Source organism: Protopterus annectens, chromosome 12.part0 (genome assembly GCF_019279795.1).
Source record: "Protopterus annectens isolate FY-2018-M chromosome 12.part0, PAN1.0, whole genome shotgun sequence".
Classification (NCBI taxonomy): domain Eukaryota; kingdom Metazoa; phylum Chordata; order Ceratodontiformes; family Protopteridae; genus Protopterus; species Protopterus annectens.
In genome coordinates, this window is record NC_056746.1 from 1,377,005,378 (window position 1) to 1,377,025,960 (window position 20,583).

At 41.9% G+C, this 20,583-nt stretch overlaps 1 protein-coding gene across 1 annotated transcript in view; it reads right to left on the reverse strand.

Annotated features, from left to right (window-relative positions):
- Positions 1-20,583, reverse strand: part of LOC122817219 (sodium-dependent lysophosphatidylcholine symporter 1-like) — a 985,499-nt gene that overhangs the window by 352,046 nt on the left and 612,870 nt on the right. Inside the window, exons 7-8 of the mRNA XM_044090437.1 lie at positions 12,451-12,541; positions 9,229-9,350 (exon numbers count right to left, since the gene is read on the reverse strand). Of these exons, the coding sequence (XP_043946372.1) occupies positions 9,229-9,350; positions 12,451-12,541 (213 nt within the window). The remainder of the gene's footprint in view (positions 1-9,228; positions 9,351-12,450; positions 12,542-20,583) is intronic.

The following is a 20,583-nucleotide window of genomic DNA, read 5'->3' on the forward strand; positions in this document are numbered from 1 at the left end:
TAAGGCTTCAGTTACAGTGTCTCTTCTTTGACAGTATGTTCTTCTCCTGCTTCTTGTAGCTCTGTTCCTCCTTCTGCTGGAATAAATATTGGACTATCACCTTCTGCTGACTATCTGCTTTGATCAGCTTCTTGTTACTATATCTTTCTTGCACACTTCCATCACATTTCATTTGTTTTCCATGTTCTTGCCTTAATTTCTGTCATTTGTTATATCCAGGATATTGTCTGCCCCACTTATTTTGTCAACATCACCCTGTGTGCCTTTGGTTACTTCCTCTTTAGTTCTATTTTCTCCCCAGAGGTGTGTGTGTGTACATTAGATGTTCTCAGTGACACCTGTAACTGCATCTCCTCTCTGCCCTTGACAAGTTGTCTTCCAGTTCATTTCTAGTGGGATATTTGAACTGATTTCTTTGTGCCTCTTGCTTCAGCTTTCACTGAGCATAAGTGCAATAAGGAAAGCTTCTGCTTCTCCCTCTGTGTGGAACGTGCCTATTTCCCTTCTATACTACAGTTAAGATGGCAGGGTAGTTAATCCATGCAGGAATTTCCTGGTCATTTAGTGGTCTCAACAAGTAAGGCATCCCTTTTCTTACTTTATGCTGTAATTCAGAATAATTCTCCGCCAGTTTTATGAACATATCATTAAATGGCATTCGTTGACATGTTCTGGCATGTCTCAATTTCTTTTAAGTTTATAACTGTGCAGACATGCTATGTGCCCCACCTCTCCTGTGCAGGCATGCTATGTGCCCCACCTGTCCTTCTGTGCAGACATGCTATGTGCCCCACCTGTCCTTCTGTGCAGACATGCAATGTACCCCACCTCTCCTTCTGTGCAGACATGCTATTTGTCCCACCTGTCCTTCTGTGCAGACATGCTATGTGCCCCACCGCTCCTTCTGTGCAGACATGCTATGTACCCCACCTGTCCTGTCCTCTTGCGCCTTCCACTTTACCAGCTCTGTGGATTTTGTTTATTTTTGGTTCTTGCAATCTGTGTAAGTGAAATTTTCTTTTTTAGCATTTCCAGCAGCATTCTTTCCAGTTTTAGATGTAGGACCTGCGTTGACACTCCTATTATCCTTAAATCGTTTCATCTTTCTAGGTCATCCACTTTTCTTTTTTGCCATTGTAGCTTTTCTTTTATTTTCATTTCAGTCAGTCTTTTGCTGTTTTACTGCACTCCTGCACTTCCGTTATCAGCGCTGCTCTTCTCTCTTCCAAGTACTGGATAATTTATTTCAGCTTATTCACTTTTCTTTGTTGCTCACCTGTTGTTTCCCTCATTAGGCCTACAACATCAGAGACTGCCCATCAGCTTTTGGAACAGTTTACAAAACTGTTCTTCCTGAGGAGACGCTTTAAATTCTGCTAGCTCTTATTTCCCTTTCTCTTTATCCTGCATCCTGTGTTTTTTCTTGTTTTTTTTTTTCCCAGCCAGAACTGGTTGATTAATGACTTTTTCAGATCTTGTCCAGAGGTCTAAGCTCTACAGCCATCTTGCTTGGGCGTTCTGATGTCCTCCCCCTTCATGCAGGACTATTTTATCTTCATTTCTGTGTACATGAAATGCCGTCACAGTGTGCACTGGCTATTACTTACATTTGTGAAATTTACCTGCTGTCCTCACGTGCACTGACTAGTACTTGTTCACCAGTTAGCACCGAAGATTAAGGCTATGAGCTCTTAACAAGCTGCATCTCTGTAGTCTGGGGTAAGATCCCCACAGCTTCAACCTTCTTACTGTGTAAATGGGCAAGTCACTTAACCAGACAGCACCTAAGTCTAAATGTTCCAAAGGTCCTCACAGATCTAAGTTGTACCTCAGTTATTGAATGCAAACAGATCTGTATAGTTTGCCTACTATCCCAATGATTATTTACATATGTGTGCATAAAGTCCTACATTTATGAGCATCACTTTATTTCTACTCATGTCCGCATCTGTGTACATTAAATGCTGTCCCCCATGAAGAGCCAGATCATGATCAAATGGTGAAATGGGGCCCTAGACAGGGTAATGGACCATGGACACCTCCACATGTGCCAGCTCCCCAGCACCCCCCCCCCCCAGTAGTCATTCTAGTGTTCAACTCACATTCACTGAAACTGCACTGAAACCCACATTCACAGAAAATGCATCTGGCCAGTGGCAGATTAAATGTACCTTTTGGCCGTTTTCAAACGATGGCCCCCTGCACACGTTTTAGGACCATTCATAAATGCACATATTCTTTAATTTACCTTGCTGATTGAATTAAATTATATTCTTCGGTGCATCACCACTTATTAGAGTGTATTTTGAATTTGTAGTTTTGAACATTTTTCTGGTAAGCAGTGAAACAAAACATATGAACCAGTAATGATAAGGCTACTTATTTCAGAACATTTCAACCATTAAAGGCCACTCAAACTACTATCATTGTAAGCCACAAAATAACAGCAAATACTGCACCACTGACACTGAGTAACACAACTATGAAATTCTGCAAACACTAACAGATTGTAATCCTCAGGGATTTATAAAAACAAAGGAAAATAAAGAAATACAACAGATTTGACAGCTGGTGTAGACATTTAAGGCACTGACTTGCCAATTATCAAGGCTCAGGGTTTGACTCTGAGCAAAGTCACTTAACTAGACAGCCAATCTACTCTACCTGGGGTATTATGCATGCACACACACACACACACACACACACACACACACACACACACACACACACACACACACACACACACACACACACACACATACTAACACACACACACACACACTAGGAAGTTCTGTTTTGGGGGTGGGCTAAGGCTCACTAAACTGTAGGATGTTATACCCACTGTTTCATTGGGGGGCTCGCTCTGTCTTCAGTCAGTCTGGCTCCATGCTGGATGGCCATCTGCACTCTCCTTAAATCTACTGCAGTGTTTACATGTATTGTTTACGTTTGGACATTATCCTAGAGGTTACTGGGGCTTTCCTGCTCTTCTTTTTGACAGAAGTCTTCCTCTCGAGGTCCTAATGCTCTCCAGTTTTTTTACAGATGTCTTTGGATGTTTTATTTACAAATTATTTTATTTTTTTTATTGCCTCCCCGAAGCTATCATGGGCTCCCCAGCCAACATGGGCCCTTGGCAACTGCCTAGGTCGCCTAGTGCTGGATTCAGCTCTGCCCCCATGTGCACAATTATTGTTATTTAAATCTGTGTGCGTTACGCACTGCTTTGAAATGCATTAAATGCAGTGCACCTTCAGTAATAAATGCATACATCAACAGGTAATTCCCTATGCATTACCTACTGCCATTTAGTATTAATGTGAGTAAGGAAGTCATTCTACATCAAAGGAGACAGTAACAGTTACTTATCCATATATGCCTTTAAACATATACACTTTGCATCAAAAACAACGTACATTAATGGGCAAGTTTTTTCATACGTTCATTCTGTGACAGTTGGTTAATCCTGTTGATAGTCATGAGGAATTCAGTGTCTTATGGATGCAATATAGATAATTAGTCCTTGGTTGGATGCTAGTCCACTGTAGGATGTACAGACGCAAGCAAACACACATCACACACACACACCTATAGACAATTTAGAAGACCATGAATGAGACCAACTTTGGGAATACAGGAGGAAACCAAGCACCTGGAGAAAATACACAGATACATAGAGGACATGTGGTCTCTTAAAAAAATAAAAAAACACAAATACCAGCTAGGATCTTAAGTGAAAATCCAAGAGGTGTAAAACAATATTAACTGCTGCATCTCTACGACAGCTGTAAGTTGGAATAAAATATGCAACAATGATTCAAACTCTGCAGTACTGTTCAGTTTCACACTGGTTTGTGGGAAAAGAAAGAATGCATTCAAATATAGCATATGTTTCTTTAAAGCATCCCTTAGTCTGCAAAACAGTGTTAGCTAGTTAGTACCACAAAGCAGAAAAGTAAATTGGCATTATGGGTAGAGAGGAGAGAGGCTGAGTTTGCATGATGCTTTGTTTTGTGGTCTTAGCTGTGTGACAAGTGCCCGAGAATGATGGCAAGATGTGATGGAAACCTGAGTTTATGTTTTGAGAAGGAACAGCAGTAGGGAAAGGACACTGATGCAATAGCTGAAGGAACAGCAGTAAGGAAAGGATACTGATGCAATAGCTGAAGGAACAGCAGTAAGGGAAAGGACACTGATGCAATAGCTGAAGGAACAGCAGTAAGGAAAAGGACACTGATGCAATAGCTGAAGGAACAGCAGTAAGGAAAAGGACACTGATGCAATAGCTGAAGGAACAGCAGTAAGGAAAGGATACTGATGCAATAGCTGAAGGAACAGCAGTAAGGAAAGGATAGTGATGCAATAGCTGAAGGAACAGCAGCAGGGAAAGGATACTGATGCAATAGCTGAAGGAACAGCAGTAAGGAAAGGATACTGATGCAATAGCTGAAGGAACAGCAGTAAGGGAAAGGACACTGATGCAATAGCTGAAGGAACAGCAGTAAGGAAAAGGACACTGATGCAATAGCTGAAGGAACAGCAGTAAGGAAAAGGACACTGATGCAATAGCTGAAGGAACAGCAGTAAGGAAAGGATACTGATGCAATAGCTGAAGGAACAGCAGTAAGGAAAAGGACACTGATGCAATAGCTGAAGGAACAGCAGTAGGGAAAGGATACTGATGCAATAGCTGAAGGAACAGCAGTAAGGAAAGGATACTGATGCAATAGCTGAAGGAACAGCAGTAAGGAAAAGGACACTGATGCAATAGCTGAAGGAACAGCAGTAAGGAAAGGATACTGATGCAATAGCTGAAGGAACAGCAGTAAGGAAAGGATAGTGATGCAATAGCTGAAGGAACAGCAGCAGGGAAAGGATACTGATGCAATAGCTGAAGGAACAGCAGTAAGGAAAGGATACTGATGCAATAGCTGAAGGAACAGCAGTAAGGGAAAGGACACTGATGCAATAGCTGAAGGAACAGCAGTAAGGAAAAGGACACTGATGCAATAGCTGAAGGAACAGCAGTAAGGAAAAGGACACTGATGCAATAGCTGAAGGAACAGCAGTAAGGAAAGGATACTGATGCAATAGCTGAAGGAACAGCAGTAAGGAAAAGGACACTGATGCAATAGCTGAAGGAACAGCAGTAGGGAAAGGACACTGATGCAATAGCTGAAGGAACAGCAGTAAGGAAAGGACACTGATGCAATAGCTGAAGGAACAGCAGTAAGGAAAAGGACACTGATGCAATAGCTGAAGGAACAGCAGTAAGGAAAGGATACTGATGCAATAGCTGAAGGAACAGCAGTAGGGAAAGGACACTGATGCAATAGCTGAAGGAACAGCAGTAAGGAAAAGGACACTGATGCAATAGCTGAAGGAACAGCAGTAAGGAAAGGATAGTGATGCAATAGCTGAAGGAACAGCAGTAAGGAAAGGACACTGATGCAATAGCTGAAGGAACAGCAGTAAGGAAAAGGACACTGATGCAATAGCTGAAGGAACAGCAGTAAGGAAAGGATACTGATGCAATAGCTGAAGGAACAGCAGTAGGGAAAGGACACTGATGCAATAGCTGCAGGAACAGCAGTAGGGAAAGGATACTGATGCAATAGCTGAAGGAACAGCAGTAAGGAAAGGATACTGATGCAATAGCTGAAGGAACAGCAGTAAGGAAAGGATACTGATGCAATAGCTGAAGGAACAGCAGTAGGGAAAGGACACTGATGCAATAGCTGCAGGAACAGCAGTAGGGAAAGGACACTGATGCAATAGCTGAAGGAACAGCAGTAAGGAAAGGATACTGATGCAATAGCTGAAGGAACAGCAGTAGGGAAAGGACACTGATGCAATAGCTGCAGGAACAGCAGTAGGGAAAGGATACTGATGCAATAGCTGAAGGAACAGCAGTAAGGAAAGGATACTGATGCAATAGCTGAAGGAACAGCAGTAGGGAAAGGACACTGATGCAATAGCTGCAGGAACAGCAGTAGGGAAAGGATACTGATGCAATAGCTGCAGGAACAGCAGTAAGGAAAGGACACTGATGCAATAGCTGAAGGAACAGCAGTAGGGAAAGGACACTGATGCAATAGCTGCAGGAACAGCAGTAGGGAAAGGATACCGATGCAATAGCTGCAGGAACAGCAGCAGGGAAAAGGATACTGATGCAATAGCTGCAGGAACAGCAGTAGGGAAAGGATACTGATGCAATAGCTGCAGGAACAGCAGTAGGGAAAGGATACTGATGCAATAGCTGCAAGAACAGCAGTAAGGAAAAGGATACTGATGCAATAGCTGAAGGAACAGCAGTAGGGAAAGGATACTGATGCAATAGCTGAAGGAACAGCAGTAAGGAAAGGATACTGATGCAATAGCTGAAGGAACAGCAGTAAGGAAAGGACACTGATGCAATAGCTGAAGGAACAGCAGTAAGGAAAAGGATACTGATGCAATAGCTGAAGGAACAGCAGTAAGGAAAAGGATACTGATGCAATAGCTGAAGGAACAGCAGTAGGGAAAGGATACTGATGCAATAGCTGCAGGAACAGCAGTAGGGAAAGGATACTGATGCAATAGCTGCAGGAACAGCAGTAAGGAAAAGGATACTGATGCAATAGCTGAAGGAACAGCAGTAGGGAAAGGATACTGATGCAATAGCTGAAGGAACAGCAGTAGGGAAAGGATACTGATGCAATAGCTGAAGGAACAGCAGTAAGGAAAAGGACACTGATGCAATAGCTGAAGGAACAGCAGTAAGGAAAGGATACTGATGCAATAGCTGAAGGAACAGCAGTAGGGAAAGGACACTGATGCAATAGCTGCAGGAACAGCAGTAGGGAAAGGATACTGATGCAATAGCTGAAGGAACAGCAGTAAGGAAAGGATACTGATGCAATAGCTGAAGGAACAGCAGTAGGGAAAGGACACTGATGCAATAGCTGCAGGAACAGCAGTAGGGAAAGGATACCGATGCAATAGCTGCAGGAACAGCAGCAGGGAAAAGGATACTGATGCAATAGCTGCAGGAACAGCAGTAGGGAAAGGATACTGATGCAATAGCTGCAGGAACAGCAGTAGGGAAAGGATACTGATGCAATAGCTGCAAGAACAGCAGTAAGGAAAAGGATACTGATGCAATAGCTGCAGGAACAGCAGTAGGGAAAGGATACTGATGCAATAGCTGCAGGAACAGCAGTAAGGAAAAGGATACTGATGCAATAGCTGAAGGAACAGCAGTAGGGAAAGGATACTGATGCAATAGCTGAAGGAACAGCAGTAAGGAAAAGGATATTGATGCAATAGCTGAAGGAACAGCAGTAAGGAAAAGGATACTGATGCAATAGCTGAAGGAACAGCAGTAGGGAAAGGATACTGATGCAATAGCTGCAGGAACAGCAGTAGGGAAAGGATACTGATGCAATAGCTGCAGGAACAGCAGTAAGGAAAAGGATACTGATGCAATAGCTGAAGGAACAGCAGTAGGGAAAGGATACTGATGCAATAGCTGAAGGAACAGCAGTAAGGAAAGGATACTGATGCAATAGCTGAAGGAACAGCAGTAGGGAAAGGATACTGATGCAATAGCTGAAGGAACAGCAGTAGGGAAAGGATACTGATGCAATAGCTGAAGGAACAGCAGTAAGGAAAAGGACACTGATGCAATAGCTGAAGGAACAGCAGTAGGGAAAGGATACTGATGCAATAGCTGAAGGGACAGCAGTAAGGAAAGGATAGTGATGCAATAGCTGAAGGAACAGCAGCAGGGAAAGGATACTGATGCAATAGCTGAAGGAACAGCAGTAAGGAAAGGATACTGATGCAATAGCTGAAGGAACAGCAGTAAGGAAAAGGACACTGATGCAATAGCTGAAGGAACAGCAGTAGGGAAAGGATACTGATGCAATAGCTGCAGGAACAGCAGTAGGGAAAGGATACTGATGCAATAGCTGAAGGAACAGCAGTAAGGAAAAGGATACTGATGCAATAGCTGCAGGAACAGCAGCAGGGAAAGGATACTGATGCAATAGCTGCAGGAACAGCAGTAGGAAAAGGACACTGATGCAATAGCTGCAGGAACAGCAGTAGGGAAAGGATACTGATGCAATAGCTGAAGGAACAGCAGTAAGGAAAGGATACTGATGCAATAGCTGAAGGAACAGCAGCAGGGAAAGGATACTGATGCAATAGCTGAAGGAACAGCAGTAAGGAAAAGGATATTGATGCAATAGCTGCAGGAACAGCAGTAAGGAAAGGATACTGATGCAATAGCTGGGCAAATCTATGGCATGTGAAACGATTAGCTAACAAGATTATTGGTTACCATTGTTTTTCTATAACTATTATGTACACGAATACTCAAGTGCCATTATTCACTGAAGTCTTAGAATCAGGCTACTCTGCCAAGCAGTTAAGCTCACAAGATCAAGACCATAGGCTTGCTAACAAGCTTTATCTGGCTTTCCTTGGTTTGACTTTCTTAACTTCTTTTTGTCCAATGTCCAGACCTAAGCAGAATACTTAATCAGCTGGTGCTACTTGGTTATTTCTTAAATGAGGCACTAGAACCACATGTCTCAGAGATTCTGTCATAAACAGTCTTCCTCACTGCCCAGAAAAATCTGTTATCCTTCTCCAGACATCAGAATGTCACTTTGACTGTCTATATATATATATATATATATATATATATATATATATATATATATATATATATATATATATATATATATATATATATATATATATATATATATATATGTATATATATATATATATATATATAGATATATATGTGTGTGTGTATATACATATATATATATATATATATATATATATATATATATATATATATATATGTTGCATTGTACAGAAATAGAATGACCCTCCCACCCACTCCAGCACACATTAAAAAAAAAATTCAGCTTTTGCACCAGCGAATGTCAGCATATTCACTTTCACAAGGCTTCACCCCAGTAAACCACTTGCCCAGTTAGTATTCTCAGTCTATGCAGTTAATGATTAATAATCGCTTGTTTAAATACTTTCTTCAGCCTTCCCTGAAACATGCCTTGGCCTGCCAAGGGACCTGAATCCAACCATTTTAGAAAACACAGTGGCTTACTACAGTCACCCCATTGAGAAATAAAACAACAATAATAATAACAATAATAACAACATAACAGTAATAAATGAAATTGATCCTTTTTCCCAAAACATTCTTACCTGAAAAGCCAGTGATGCAAACAGGAAACCTGAAAGAAGCCGTACATAGGGTTTATGTCTCATAATGGTTTTCAAGCTTGTCCAAAAGGAAATCTTGGTTCTACCAAGTGGGTTAAAAGGGCCTGCAAAGTGAAAAAAGAGAAAATCCAGTTCTTATTTTTTAAATCTACTCTGCCAAGCAGAAAATTAACAAGTGCAATTCAGAGCTTTCCAACTTCAACATATGGTTTCACTTCCATCTCTTTTTCTTAAATGGATACAGTAGTTAATGAAAATACAGTATAACTAAAATATATCTGTTTATAAATGTAATATAAACTCCTCAATAAGATCTAATTAAAAAATACAATTCATTAAGCAGTAGTTGAACAAACAACAGAAACAATAACAAACTATCAGCTTGTATAACATGGAGTATATTTGCCATTATTTTTCTCCAGGTAGTTTTAAAGTTTCACTTACTTAAACGGAAATTATTTTCCTCAAATAAATAGTTTAATAAAAAAATGATCATGTGAAATGTCCATCTGATATTTCAGTGCATTATTGCATCCACTCTAAAGTAGGAACCTCTTCTAATACAAGGCTTTTTTTCTAGCAATCCCTTATAATGGATTTAGTTGTATTAAGATAAAAAATCAATGTTCTACAATCATCTGCATGCAATGAAGAAATACAAAGGTGTGTTCCACTGATCCTGTGCCATGCCCTGCCCAATCAGAATGAACCCAACCCCAAAAAGGTGGTGCATAATTAGTCTGAGTCAACTTGTTAGCAGTATTAACCTCAACAACCATTTCACTGATCAAACAATCGATAAAGACATCGTTGATTTTCAAGTAAAAGCACCAGACCAGTGTTTTCGGCAGGGGCAAGACCTGCTATACCCCCCGTGTGGGGGATTGCACACCCCCACAAACCTTGCAACTATATACACACTATCTCAGAGATAGCATAATGATGGGGAAAGGAAACCCCCTTACCACTGATACACCGCAATCTCAACATTTCAATTGCATCCCTGTCCATTAACATGTTCACCAATGAAACGCTACAGTTTCCAACTGACTCACAAGCACTTTATGGGTAAAGGAAGGCACCAGCAAAATATACCTTCGGTGGTTGTTTCAGTGTTTGCTATTTACTCATGTTGGTGTTTCAGTCGGGCTAGAAGAAAAAAACTAAATTTTCCCTAAGACATGATGCTGCCGCTGGGTAGAATAAGGCAAAGAAAATGGTGTCATTTACATGACAACTACGAATGACATATCTGTTCTGAAGAGACATACACTACAGTGTGGGTGCATATAATTAAAATCATACAAAGTTAAAAGTATTTTTTTTGCAAGCTACCAAACCAGTATATAGTTGTTTAATATGAAAATGTTTACAGACCACGGTTAAGATACACAGGATATATCTGCTTTAAATATTTACTGTCTGAGCTGTAATAAAAAGTGGCCCAGCTGAAGTTTATGCTTAGATGCATTTACTATAAGTGAAACAGGGAAAAAAGGAATATTTCTGGACTAGTCTTTCAGTACAGTTGTTCAAAAAAAAAAAAGCTAATGTCATGAGACTACAAGCCATTTTAAATAAATTTAACCTAATAAAAGACAATAGGTGAAATATCCAAAATGTTAGAAATTACTTCATTCTAGGAAGACAAGTAATTTCAACACTGTAAAAATTATCCAAAACATTAATCTTTTCAAAGCAAATATTATACAATGATAACAGGTTCATTTATAAGTTCTTTATAAATAACTTCTTAATCAAAAGATTGCAATCATTGATAATTATTAATACTAAATGCTAAATTCTTCTTTCTCAAATCTAAAATGTAACCAGAAATAAACTATTTTGTGATCTTCTGCTCAGACTATATTATCGATATTCCAGTGAACATTTATTGGGACATTTATTTACAGTGAATTTCTTGCTCCCTACAATGTGAATAAAATGTTGGAGATGTAACAAACAATTGAAGGCTGAGTCAGATCATATGCCAATTTCATGTAAAGTATTACACAAGTTATGTCTGAACTAACAAAAAAATGTATGGTCTTGTTTAATACTCACATTCCTACTCCTATGAAGTAATCTCAATTTCCATTGTTGTAGTGAATTTTGGCTGTCACAAGTCATGGTAAAAACAAGTCCCCTAGTTTTCTGGAACTTACTCACTTGTTCATGTTATCATAGACCCGCAGTAGTGGTGCTGCGGTAGTGTTGTCACCTCACAGCAAGATGTTGTCCCGTTCGATTCTCAGCTAAAGCGTCTTCTGTGTGGAGGCATGTGTGAATGAGCGTGCCTTCGTTGAAGGTTGTGCGTCAGGGCTGGTAACTCGGCATGTAAAAATCCACTACCAAACATTAGCGGACCGGAGTTCCGCTGTGGCGACCCCTAACCGGGATAAGCCAAAAGACACAACAACAACCCACTTGTTATCATTTACAATAAATAAGGAATCATATTAAATTCTGAAAGCAATTATATTCATTTTAAATGTTGGCCTAGAATAGAAGAACTTTTAGATAAATATAATGCAGACATTCTGTAGAAATAAAGTTTTTTTTTTATTGTGTACTGTGATTAGTTATACTTGAAATTGAGAAGATTCTGTTTTAGTGTTTACATTTTAGATGTATTATGCAAGAGTTATGTAAAGCAATTTTTCTTTTGCTTTCTGTTATAGATGCTGTGGTGGTACGGCGGTAGCGTTGTTACCTCACAGCAAGAGGTTCTCCCGTTCGATTCTCGGCTGGGCTTGGGAGTGCCTTCTGTGTGGAGTCTGCATGTCCTCCCCACGGTTGGGTAGCATTCGAAAGACATGCGTGCGTAAATGGGTGTGCCTTTGTTGAAGGTTGAGCATCGAGGTGGCACCTCGGCGTTTCGTAAAAATCTACTGCCAATCATTAGCGGACCGGAGTTCCGCTGTGGCGACCCCTTACCGGGAAAAGCCGAAAGACAAACAACAACTTTTTTCCTACATATTCCATATTACAGATGAGTGACATACTTTATTAGTTGGGCTTATTTGTTAATGTTTTATTTTCAATAAAAGTAAAAAAAAAAAAAAAAAAAAAGAGTACATGTTATAAACTACTAGTTCCTCTGCCCACAATGGCAATCATCAGACCATTCATTGCTTGAACAGAGCAGAAAAAATATTTTAGTTGTGCTTTAGTTTCAGGTCTACTGTGTTATTTGATGCTTACCAACGTGTTCTTTCACACCAAAGAATACGATAACTGCAGAGAGGAAGTAGAGGCTGACAATAACAGCAGCAGCTACCATGTACGCCCTCCTCTGTGAACACAAAAGAACAGTACTGTTGGAGAAATGAGACATGTGAGGGTCACAAATAATCTTTCTGCATCTACTTTCTTTTTGAAAACACTGCTGTTGGTTTCAGAAGCTGCAACTACACAGTTTTGACAGGTATTTTTCTTAACACTCCCATGTCAGTTTAACATGTTTTACCTTATTATGTAAGAATTCTTTTAATTTATCATTACTTAACCAGAACTTTTTTAGTGCAAGGCATGCTTGTATAGCATTTGGTATTATAAAATACAGAAGAATGTTTCACACACAAGTATACGTTCTGCCAACTCTACCAGATTTACTTTCAGACGGTGCAGCACTGTACAATGATACTCTAAATATTGTTAATGGCATCACGTACTTAAGAAGCAGCCATGAGTCACATCCCCTTTTATCAGAAGCAAAAGAATTAAGCCTTATTTTGAATTGGCTAAGTTAATAGCACATAAATAAGCAGTTTAATTTTTAGACATCAGTAATTCATTCAGAAACAACACACTATTCCTTCATTCAGTCTCTGCAGTCTCTTTAACAGCATTTTGTTGGATAATCAGCATTTTAAAAGACACTGCAAAATGCCACATTATTGTTATTTTCATTTCTTACTTTGATCTCACCACCTGTCGATCATCAGTCCCCCAGTCCCCTCCTGGCCAACTGGCTAATTCACTCTCCATCACTTGGGTGATGATCAACAAGGAGAAGCTATCATTCAGACAGCCATCAGGACTAGTTCATGATTCTTTTTTTTTAAATTTTCAGGCCTTAACCTCCCCATAAATACTTGGCATAGCGAAGGGGTTGGGACATATATTGTGCCAACTGTAAAGGACATTCCTTCACTTCTGCAACAGGCATTTCTGTTCATATGGTCATGCTTCACCCACTGAAGCATGGATGATGTTTTTTTTCTGGTCTCTACCAAGAAAAGCCACACTCTTCTCTGTGCCCTGAAGACTTTGCACCTTCCCCACCTTCCTGGAGAACATGACATGCTCCTTCAGTCCACCCCCTCTCTATCTCCAGTGCCAGGGAGGCTAATCAAACCCCAGTCACACGGTCGCAGTCTAGGCTCCATCTATTTGCATAACACAGCCAGGCTTAAACACTAAATTATTAATACACCATACCACATTTCAGTTCAGTAGCTGTCAGAATAGCTGTCTTTTTTGACAGCTGAGGGATGAGTACAAAAACTTTACTGTGATAACATTAGCAGATGATGATCTACTTAGAATAGCATTAGAATAGCATTTTTAGATGTTCATATGGATGTTGTGATCCTGAAAGCATTTCTCTGAATTTCTCTTGGTACATGTCTTTGGACACCACCCTAGATACTTAACATCAGTTTCAGATGTATCTGTGAGAAGGTTATGGAATCACACAGTTGCTTTGAGAAAAATTTCTTGAATACATCCCTCCTGTTTCTTTTCAGTTCCCTTGAAGAGATGTCTTCTATTTCTTCTCAGTCCTCTTCTGTTTGCTGTTTGAAAAACAAATGACCTTGGCTTACATTTCTTCAAAACAATAAGTTATGTTCTTACCATAACGTTCCATGTGTGTTGTCCATCTCAACCTTCATTCTCACTGATGGGTCGGATCCGAGATATCGGATCCATCTCGGCCTTTCCAATAGCTTGAAGTCTTCAGCATAGCTCATGGGCCTCTCCCCTACCCAGAATGCAGTTCCCCTACTTCCTCAGATCTTGTTTGCTCACCCAGATAGAAATTATACTCTGTAATAACATGGAAACTCCATAAACAATAATAGAACCTCTGAGGCTACAGAGATCCACGAAACCATAGTCCACTTAGTCTTCCAGGAGGGGGATGGGGGCAGGGTTGTGAGAATAAAGGTCGAGATGGACAGCACATATGGAACGTTATGGCAAGAACATAATTTCTTTATGTACTGCTGTCAATCTTGCCTTTATTCTCACTGATTGGACCACATCCCATGGATTTCCCCGGGATATGTATTGCAATTAGAAAGTGACTGTAGGACACTGCCCACTGCCAAACCCTTAGAGCTTCTCAACAAAGGGGATAAGATCTGGTTCCCCCCTGCTTGTTTATGTACCAGACCACTGGCATATTGTCTGACTGAATTGCTATGGCTTCTAGGGGGAAAGAGTCTTGAAATGCCTGCAAAGCTAATAGCACTGCTCTCATCTCTAAGATGTTTATATGCAAGTGAGCCTCGTGTTCCTACCAGGTTCCTTGGACAGTCTTTCCCAGATAATACCACCCCTATCTGGCAGCCATCAGTGGTCACTGTGGCTTGGGGTTGAGGAAGGTAAAGGGACAGCTCTGAGACACCGACGGAGAGTGAATCCACCACTTGAGATCCTTCTTGCAAGATCTGGTTATGAGAATCTTGCGAGACATCGGTAGCTCTAGAATCGACCAGTGTGTGGAAAGCAACCACTGTAGAATCCTCATGTGCAGACATGCTAGAGGGATAAGTACAATAGATGCTGCCATCTTTCCCAAGGTCTGTAGTATCTGTTTTGCCGTGGCTCAATTTTTCTTGATTAGTCATCTAATATGTAGGCAAATGTTCATAGGTAGGTACTAGGCTATCTGCCCGAAGGCATTTATAAGCCTAGCCAGAATGTGTTGGCTTTCACCGCCCCCTTAGATTAGTTCCCTGTGCCTCTGTCCAGCAGGCCCACTGAAGTGATCCCCGAGGTAAACTTTCTGTTTCCCATCCACTCGTCAAGATTTCTTTTGAAGAGTGTTAGCGAGGAGCTCTGCCTGATGTAAATTGGGATCTTGTTCCAAAGCATGGGAAGTCTCTGGGACAGGAATCTATCCCTCCAGCACATCCTATTTATTGTTTTGGTGAGGTTTAGATCCCTAGAACGTATGGCTTGCGGGGATAAGGTTTTCTTTAGGTGGAGCATGTCCATCAGTTCTGGGTTGGACATGGCCTTGTATGTCAGGCAGAGATCACCTCTGAATAGGAGGTATGCAACCGAGTACAGCTGTAATTTCTTCAGTCAAGCTGCATAGGGCATCTGTTTGAGGCCAGTGATCCTCTTGGTGAGGTACTTCTGTGGTCTTTCCAGCTGTTGCAGGTGTCTTGTAAGGTACATCCCAAATGGGGCGTTGTACTCTATGATGGGTCTGATGAGTGATGAGTAGAGGGGTACAATGCCCTCTTTTGATCTGGATGCGAACCCTTTTGTGATTAGGTGGGCCACGTACAAGGATTTTCTAACCACTTTGGCAATGTGATTATCAAAGTTGAGATTACTGTCTACTTGGGTCCCCAGATCCCTTATTACATCTTCCATATTTAGGGGACTACCACCTATGTGGTAGTTTGTAGGTACTTTGTTTTTTCCAAAGGGGATGACTATGCACTTTTTGGCATTTAGCTTGAGGCCATGATTTTGACACCAGGTATTTGCCTCAGTGAGACCCTTTTGGAGGATGTCTGTGGCAGCCGGAGAGTCAATTATAGCCCCTAGTTTGCAGTCGTCTGTGAACTTGGTCAGCCATAGTCCTCCTGTGCTTGCCTGTACCTCTGAGTACTCTATCTTGAGGAAGCCTTAGTACAAGGTTGACTGTATTTATTTCTGTATCTATAAAGGTTAAATTTTGAGATGGCTCTAAGGAGGACTTGTTGTAATTTATGGTAATTCCTAATCCGGAGCAAAGCTGAAGTGCATAATCTCTGGCTTGTAGCAGCAGACGCCTGGTCGGGGCGGTTATGAGCCAGTTGCCCAAATATGGACACACCTGGAATTCCTGGCATCCGAGGTGTGCCACCACTACTGCCATGCATTTGGTGACATTGTGAGGCTGTAGTGAGACCAAAGGGCAGAGCTCGAAACCAGAAATGACTGGCTCCTAGACGGAAGCACAGGTACCTTCTGGATCATCTTTCCATCTTGATGTGATAGTACGCATCCTGAAGGTCTATAGAGCACATCCAGTTGTCTTTTCCCAGGAATGGAATTACAGACTGCAGTGTTACCATCCTGAACTTGGTTTTCTTCACTGATTTGTTCAGTTCGCTGGGATCCAATATTGGTCTCCAGTCACCTGTTTTCTTTGGAACTAAAAAGAATCTTGAGTAATTTCCGGATCCTCTCTGGTCTGCGGGAACTTCTTGGATGACTCTTTTTTCTTAGCAACTTTTGAATTTCTAACTTGCTTGTTCCTGTTGACTGGGTGTTACATCTGGAAATGGCTTGTTTATGGGAGTAGGGAAGGAAAAGGGAATTATATAACCCCTGGATATTATGTCTTGCACCCATCTGTCATTAGTGATGATTTGCCAGGTTTCAAGGTGCAAAGATAAATCGACACATGAGTGCCTACAGAGAGGAGCAGTCAGGCACTCCTTCAGGACTGTTGAAAGGGTCTACCAAAGAAAGATTCCCTGGAGCCCTGACTTTTCGGACCCCTTCTGTCATGAGAACAGTGTCTTCCATTATTGTTCCCCCCTCTGCCTCTGGGGGACCTACCACCCTGTGTGTCCTAGTAAGACCGCTGAGATTTCCTGAACCACATTTTCCCACTACTCCTCTGACCTTTTGGATATGGTCTAGTGGGTGTGGAAAAACGTACTCCAACAGTAGATAGCATCTTACCCTCTTCCTCACATCAAGTTAGCGTTTCTTTGACTTTTGGCCAGAAGAGAGATGAGCCATCGAAGGGAGAATTAATAAAGAAGACTTAAAGGGTTCCGTAAAACTGCAAAGGCACATCCAAGCCTGTCTCCTTACAGAGATGCCTGAACCTGCTGCCCTACTTGCTCAATCTGCTGCATAAGAAATGAGTCTCATGGACAAGTTAACAACTGAATTGAGGGTAGCCAGCTGTAAATTGATCTTATCTGCCACCGCATCAGCTACAGCTCCTTGTAGAGGGTCTGATAACTCTTTAAACAGGTCTCTGTAATCTGGTGGTGGGTGCAAGATAATTCAGTGATCTCAATGTGAAAACCACTGAAGAAAAGACATGCTTCCCATACCTATCCATAGTCCTAGCATCCTTATTAGGAGGATGGGTAGTGGAACTACTTTCAGAGAGTTCCTTCTTCGTGGCCATGGCCATGACCATGGCATCAACTGCTACACCCTTTGTGGGTAAATCATGATCCTTGGGTGCTGTAATGTACTTATTTGGCCTCCTTGGAGTAGGCTCTATGGAGTCTGGGGTCTCCAATGCTTTCCAAGATATTAATTGGACAAACTTGTCAAACTTTGGAGTCATCCAGGACATTGGGATCCAAAAGCCTTCAGGTATACCGACTCCTCAGTAGAAGGTGATGAGGACTGCTAGTCACCTCTCTGTTTCAGGATTTCCAGGATGTCTCCAAAGGAGACATCTTCAGAAGGCGATTGTGGGGACCCTTCTGCTTCATCAAGGTCAGTATCTGAAGTGACGGACTCCTGTAGGGAGTCGACATGCTTCCTCTTGTATGTTCTCTTCCGAAGGACTTCTTCAGTAGGCTTTCTGGAGAAGTTTCAAAAGAGGGGGAGTCCCATGGGAAATAACATGAAGCCTTGAATCCCTGAGATCCTGTGGATGGGGGTGAAGAGGAAAAGACACCTGTGCTATAGCAGGAGGAAGCTCCAATGGAAACCATGTCCGAGACTGAGGAGTAGTCATTACCCTCCTCATAACCTTGAAAGCAGACTGTCCCCACTCTGAGGAACTCCCTGGACCATACAACAAAGATGTCTGGCCCGAGACAGCCCTCGGCGCAGAAGACAGAAGCTCCAAGGAAGAGGTAGGAGCCAAGCCCATCTGAGCTGAGGCCCCAAGAGACAGTGTCGGATCCGAAGTGGCCCAAATCTGCTCCAAGGAGCCAGCCAGCAAGCATCAACTCCCAGAGGTTTCCTGCTCCAACTGGGCAGAAACACTCGGGGCAGAAATTGGATCTGAAGAACCAACAGGTGGTCTCAGATGGAACAAGTCACTAGCTGGATATCAGAGTCTTCTGGCTCCGAGACCGAGGGATGCCTCAGAAGAGGAGTAGGCGCCACTGGGGTAACATGAGTCTGATCCAACTCCTTTGGGTTCGGATTCAAAAGAAGCTTGGCCAAGGCAGGTGTCTTAAGATGCCGCTGCACCACTCTGTCCACATCTTCATCCGAGAGGCTCCTGGTACACCTTGTGGACAGCGTTGGGTATCTGGATCTAGCAAAAAAGGGCAATGAAAGCTGAGCAGTGATCAGCTCCAAGGATAGAGATTGGCTCCGATAACAAAACTCAGATGTCAGTGGGGACTTCGGCGCTGACTCCGTGGATGTCTTAGGATCCGAAAATTTGGAGCGATCTGAAGACGTCCCTGGCTCTGTAGTGGCTGTCTGCTCCATAGGTACTGTCAGAGCAGACAACTTTAGTTGCTTGGTTCTCTGCTTCGACAAGGTTTTTGGAGCAGGAGAAGACCATTTCCCTGATCTCTCAGACATGTCAGATTTAGGAGAGGAGGGATCTGACAAGACAGCCTCAGAGAAGGGGGTTTTAATCAATCCCTTCAGAATCAACTGGTTCTTACATTCTAATAATGCCCTTGAATTAAAGGCATGACAGATCGAGCATGATTCTTGCAAATGAAGAGGTCTAAACAGTAAATACACAAAGTGGGCGAATCACTGAGGGGCATCTTCTTGCTACATTTCCTCACATTTCTTAAAGCCCAAAGGCTTACCTTCCTTTTGGGACATGTTCGAAGGCAGCCTAAAGAACAGCAATGAACTAGAAAAGGCTAATAACTGATACAAAGAAACTCTACTATAAAGCTATATTAAACTATACTATCCACAACAACAACCAGTACAACAACGCTACAATAAGTTAGTGAGGAAAGGAAGTCTTCTAATTTAAACGGACTTCAAGGGACAAGAAGGGGGGAAAGGGGGGGTCCCCTAACTTAAACGGACTTTGAACAAAAGTTTGGTTGATGGTTCTCTTAACTAAAACGAATGGTAACCAATAAAGAAGAACTCACTGCAACTCTAATAAATCCCAAGGACGGGAAGGAAGGAGGAGGGGAGCACCTTGTAAGTAAAAAGGGTTTGTATCAACACTCCTACATTCAGAAAGGGTACTGACAAGGGGAAGAACTAGCAAGAGATTACAATTAGCTAGTAATTATAGAAATAAGAGGAAAAATACAACTAAAGAGAAAAAATGTAATTAAACTCAGCTCCGAGCTTGCTTGAAGAACTTTCTCGCAGTGGGGCAAATGAGATCTGAGGAAGTAGTGGAACTGCATTCTTGGTAGGGAAGAGGCCCATGAGCTATGCTGAAGACTTTCAGCTATTGGAAAGGCCTATATGGCTGTTTGCAGGTAGTGCAATAGAAATACATGATGCAGTCCTCCTGTGCACTAACAGTACACTGATGCAGCCTAACCTCCGAATGGCATTAGGCAGCCATGCTGTAATGATGTAGACCTTCCAGTGGAGTATGATAACGTAAATAAGCAAAAGTATCCTCTATGAGGCAGTGCAGCATTGTGTTCCAAGTCCAGATGGTGACATTCTAAGAATGGACAAGTAATGGGCAGAGACAGACGACAGGTGCCTTTGATCTGGCAGCTGTGTTTCCTGTGTATGCAGAGTATTCCCTATCAGACACCCACAGTGCCTTTCATTACCAGGAATGTATTGTTTTCTTACCTACATCCTGTAAAATGGCACCTACTCCATTAATGGGTGCCACCAGTTATCCCTACAATTGTGGGGGCAAACATCTGGTTACTATTCCTTATTCCCAATGTAGAATGTCACTCCCCTTCCACGGGCATCATCTGCACTCACTAAACGTGTTGCAATAGAATTCTATATGTGTATGTTGAGCTTTATGTAGAATATCAGCCCTCCCCTACCTGTACATCACCTGCACCCCTCTACATGTGGGGTGGCACAACTCTGCATACTGTATCTCACAATGTATGACTGCTTTTCGTTGATGCCACCTGTGTTATCATGTGCAGAGTTACAGCTTGAGGTGCCACTTCACACTGACGGCCATCCCTCCTTCTCTGGGTGCAA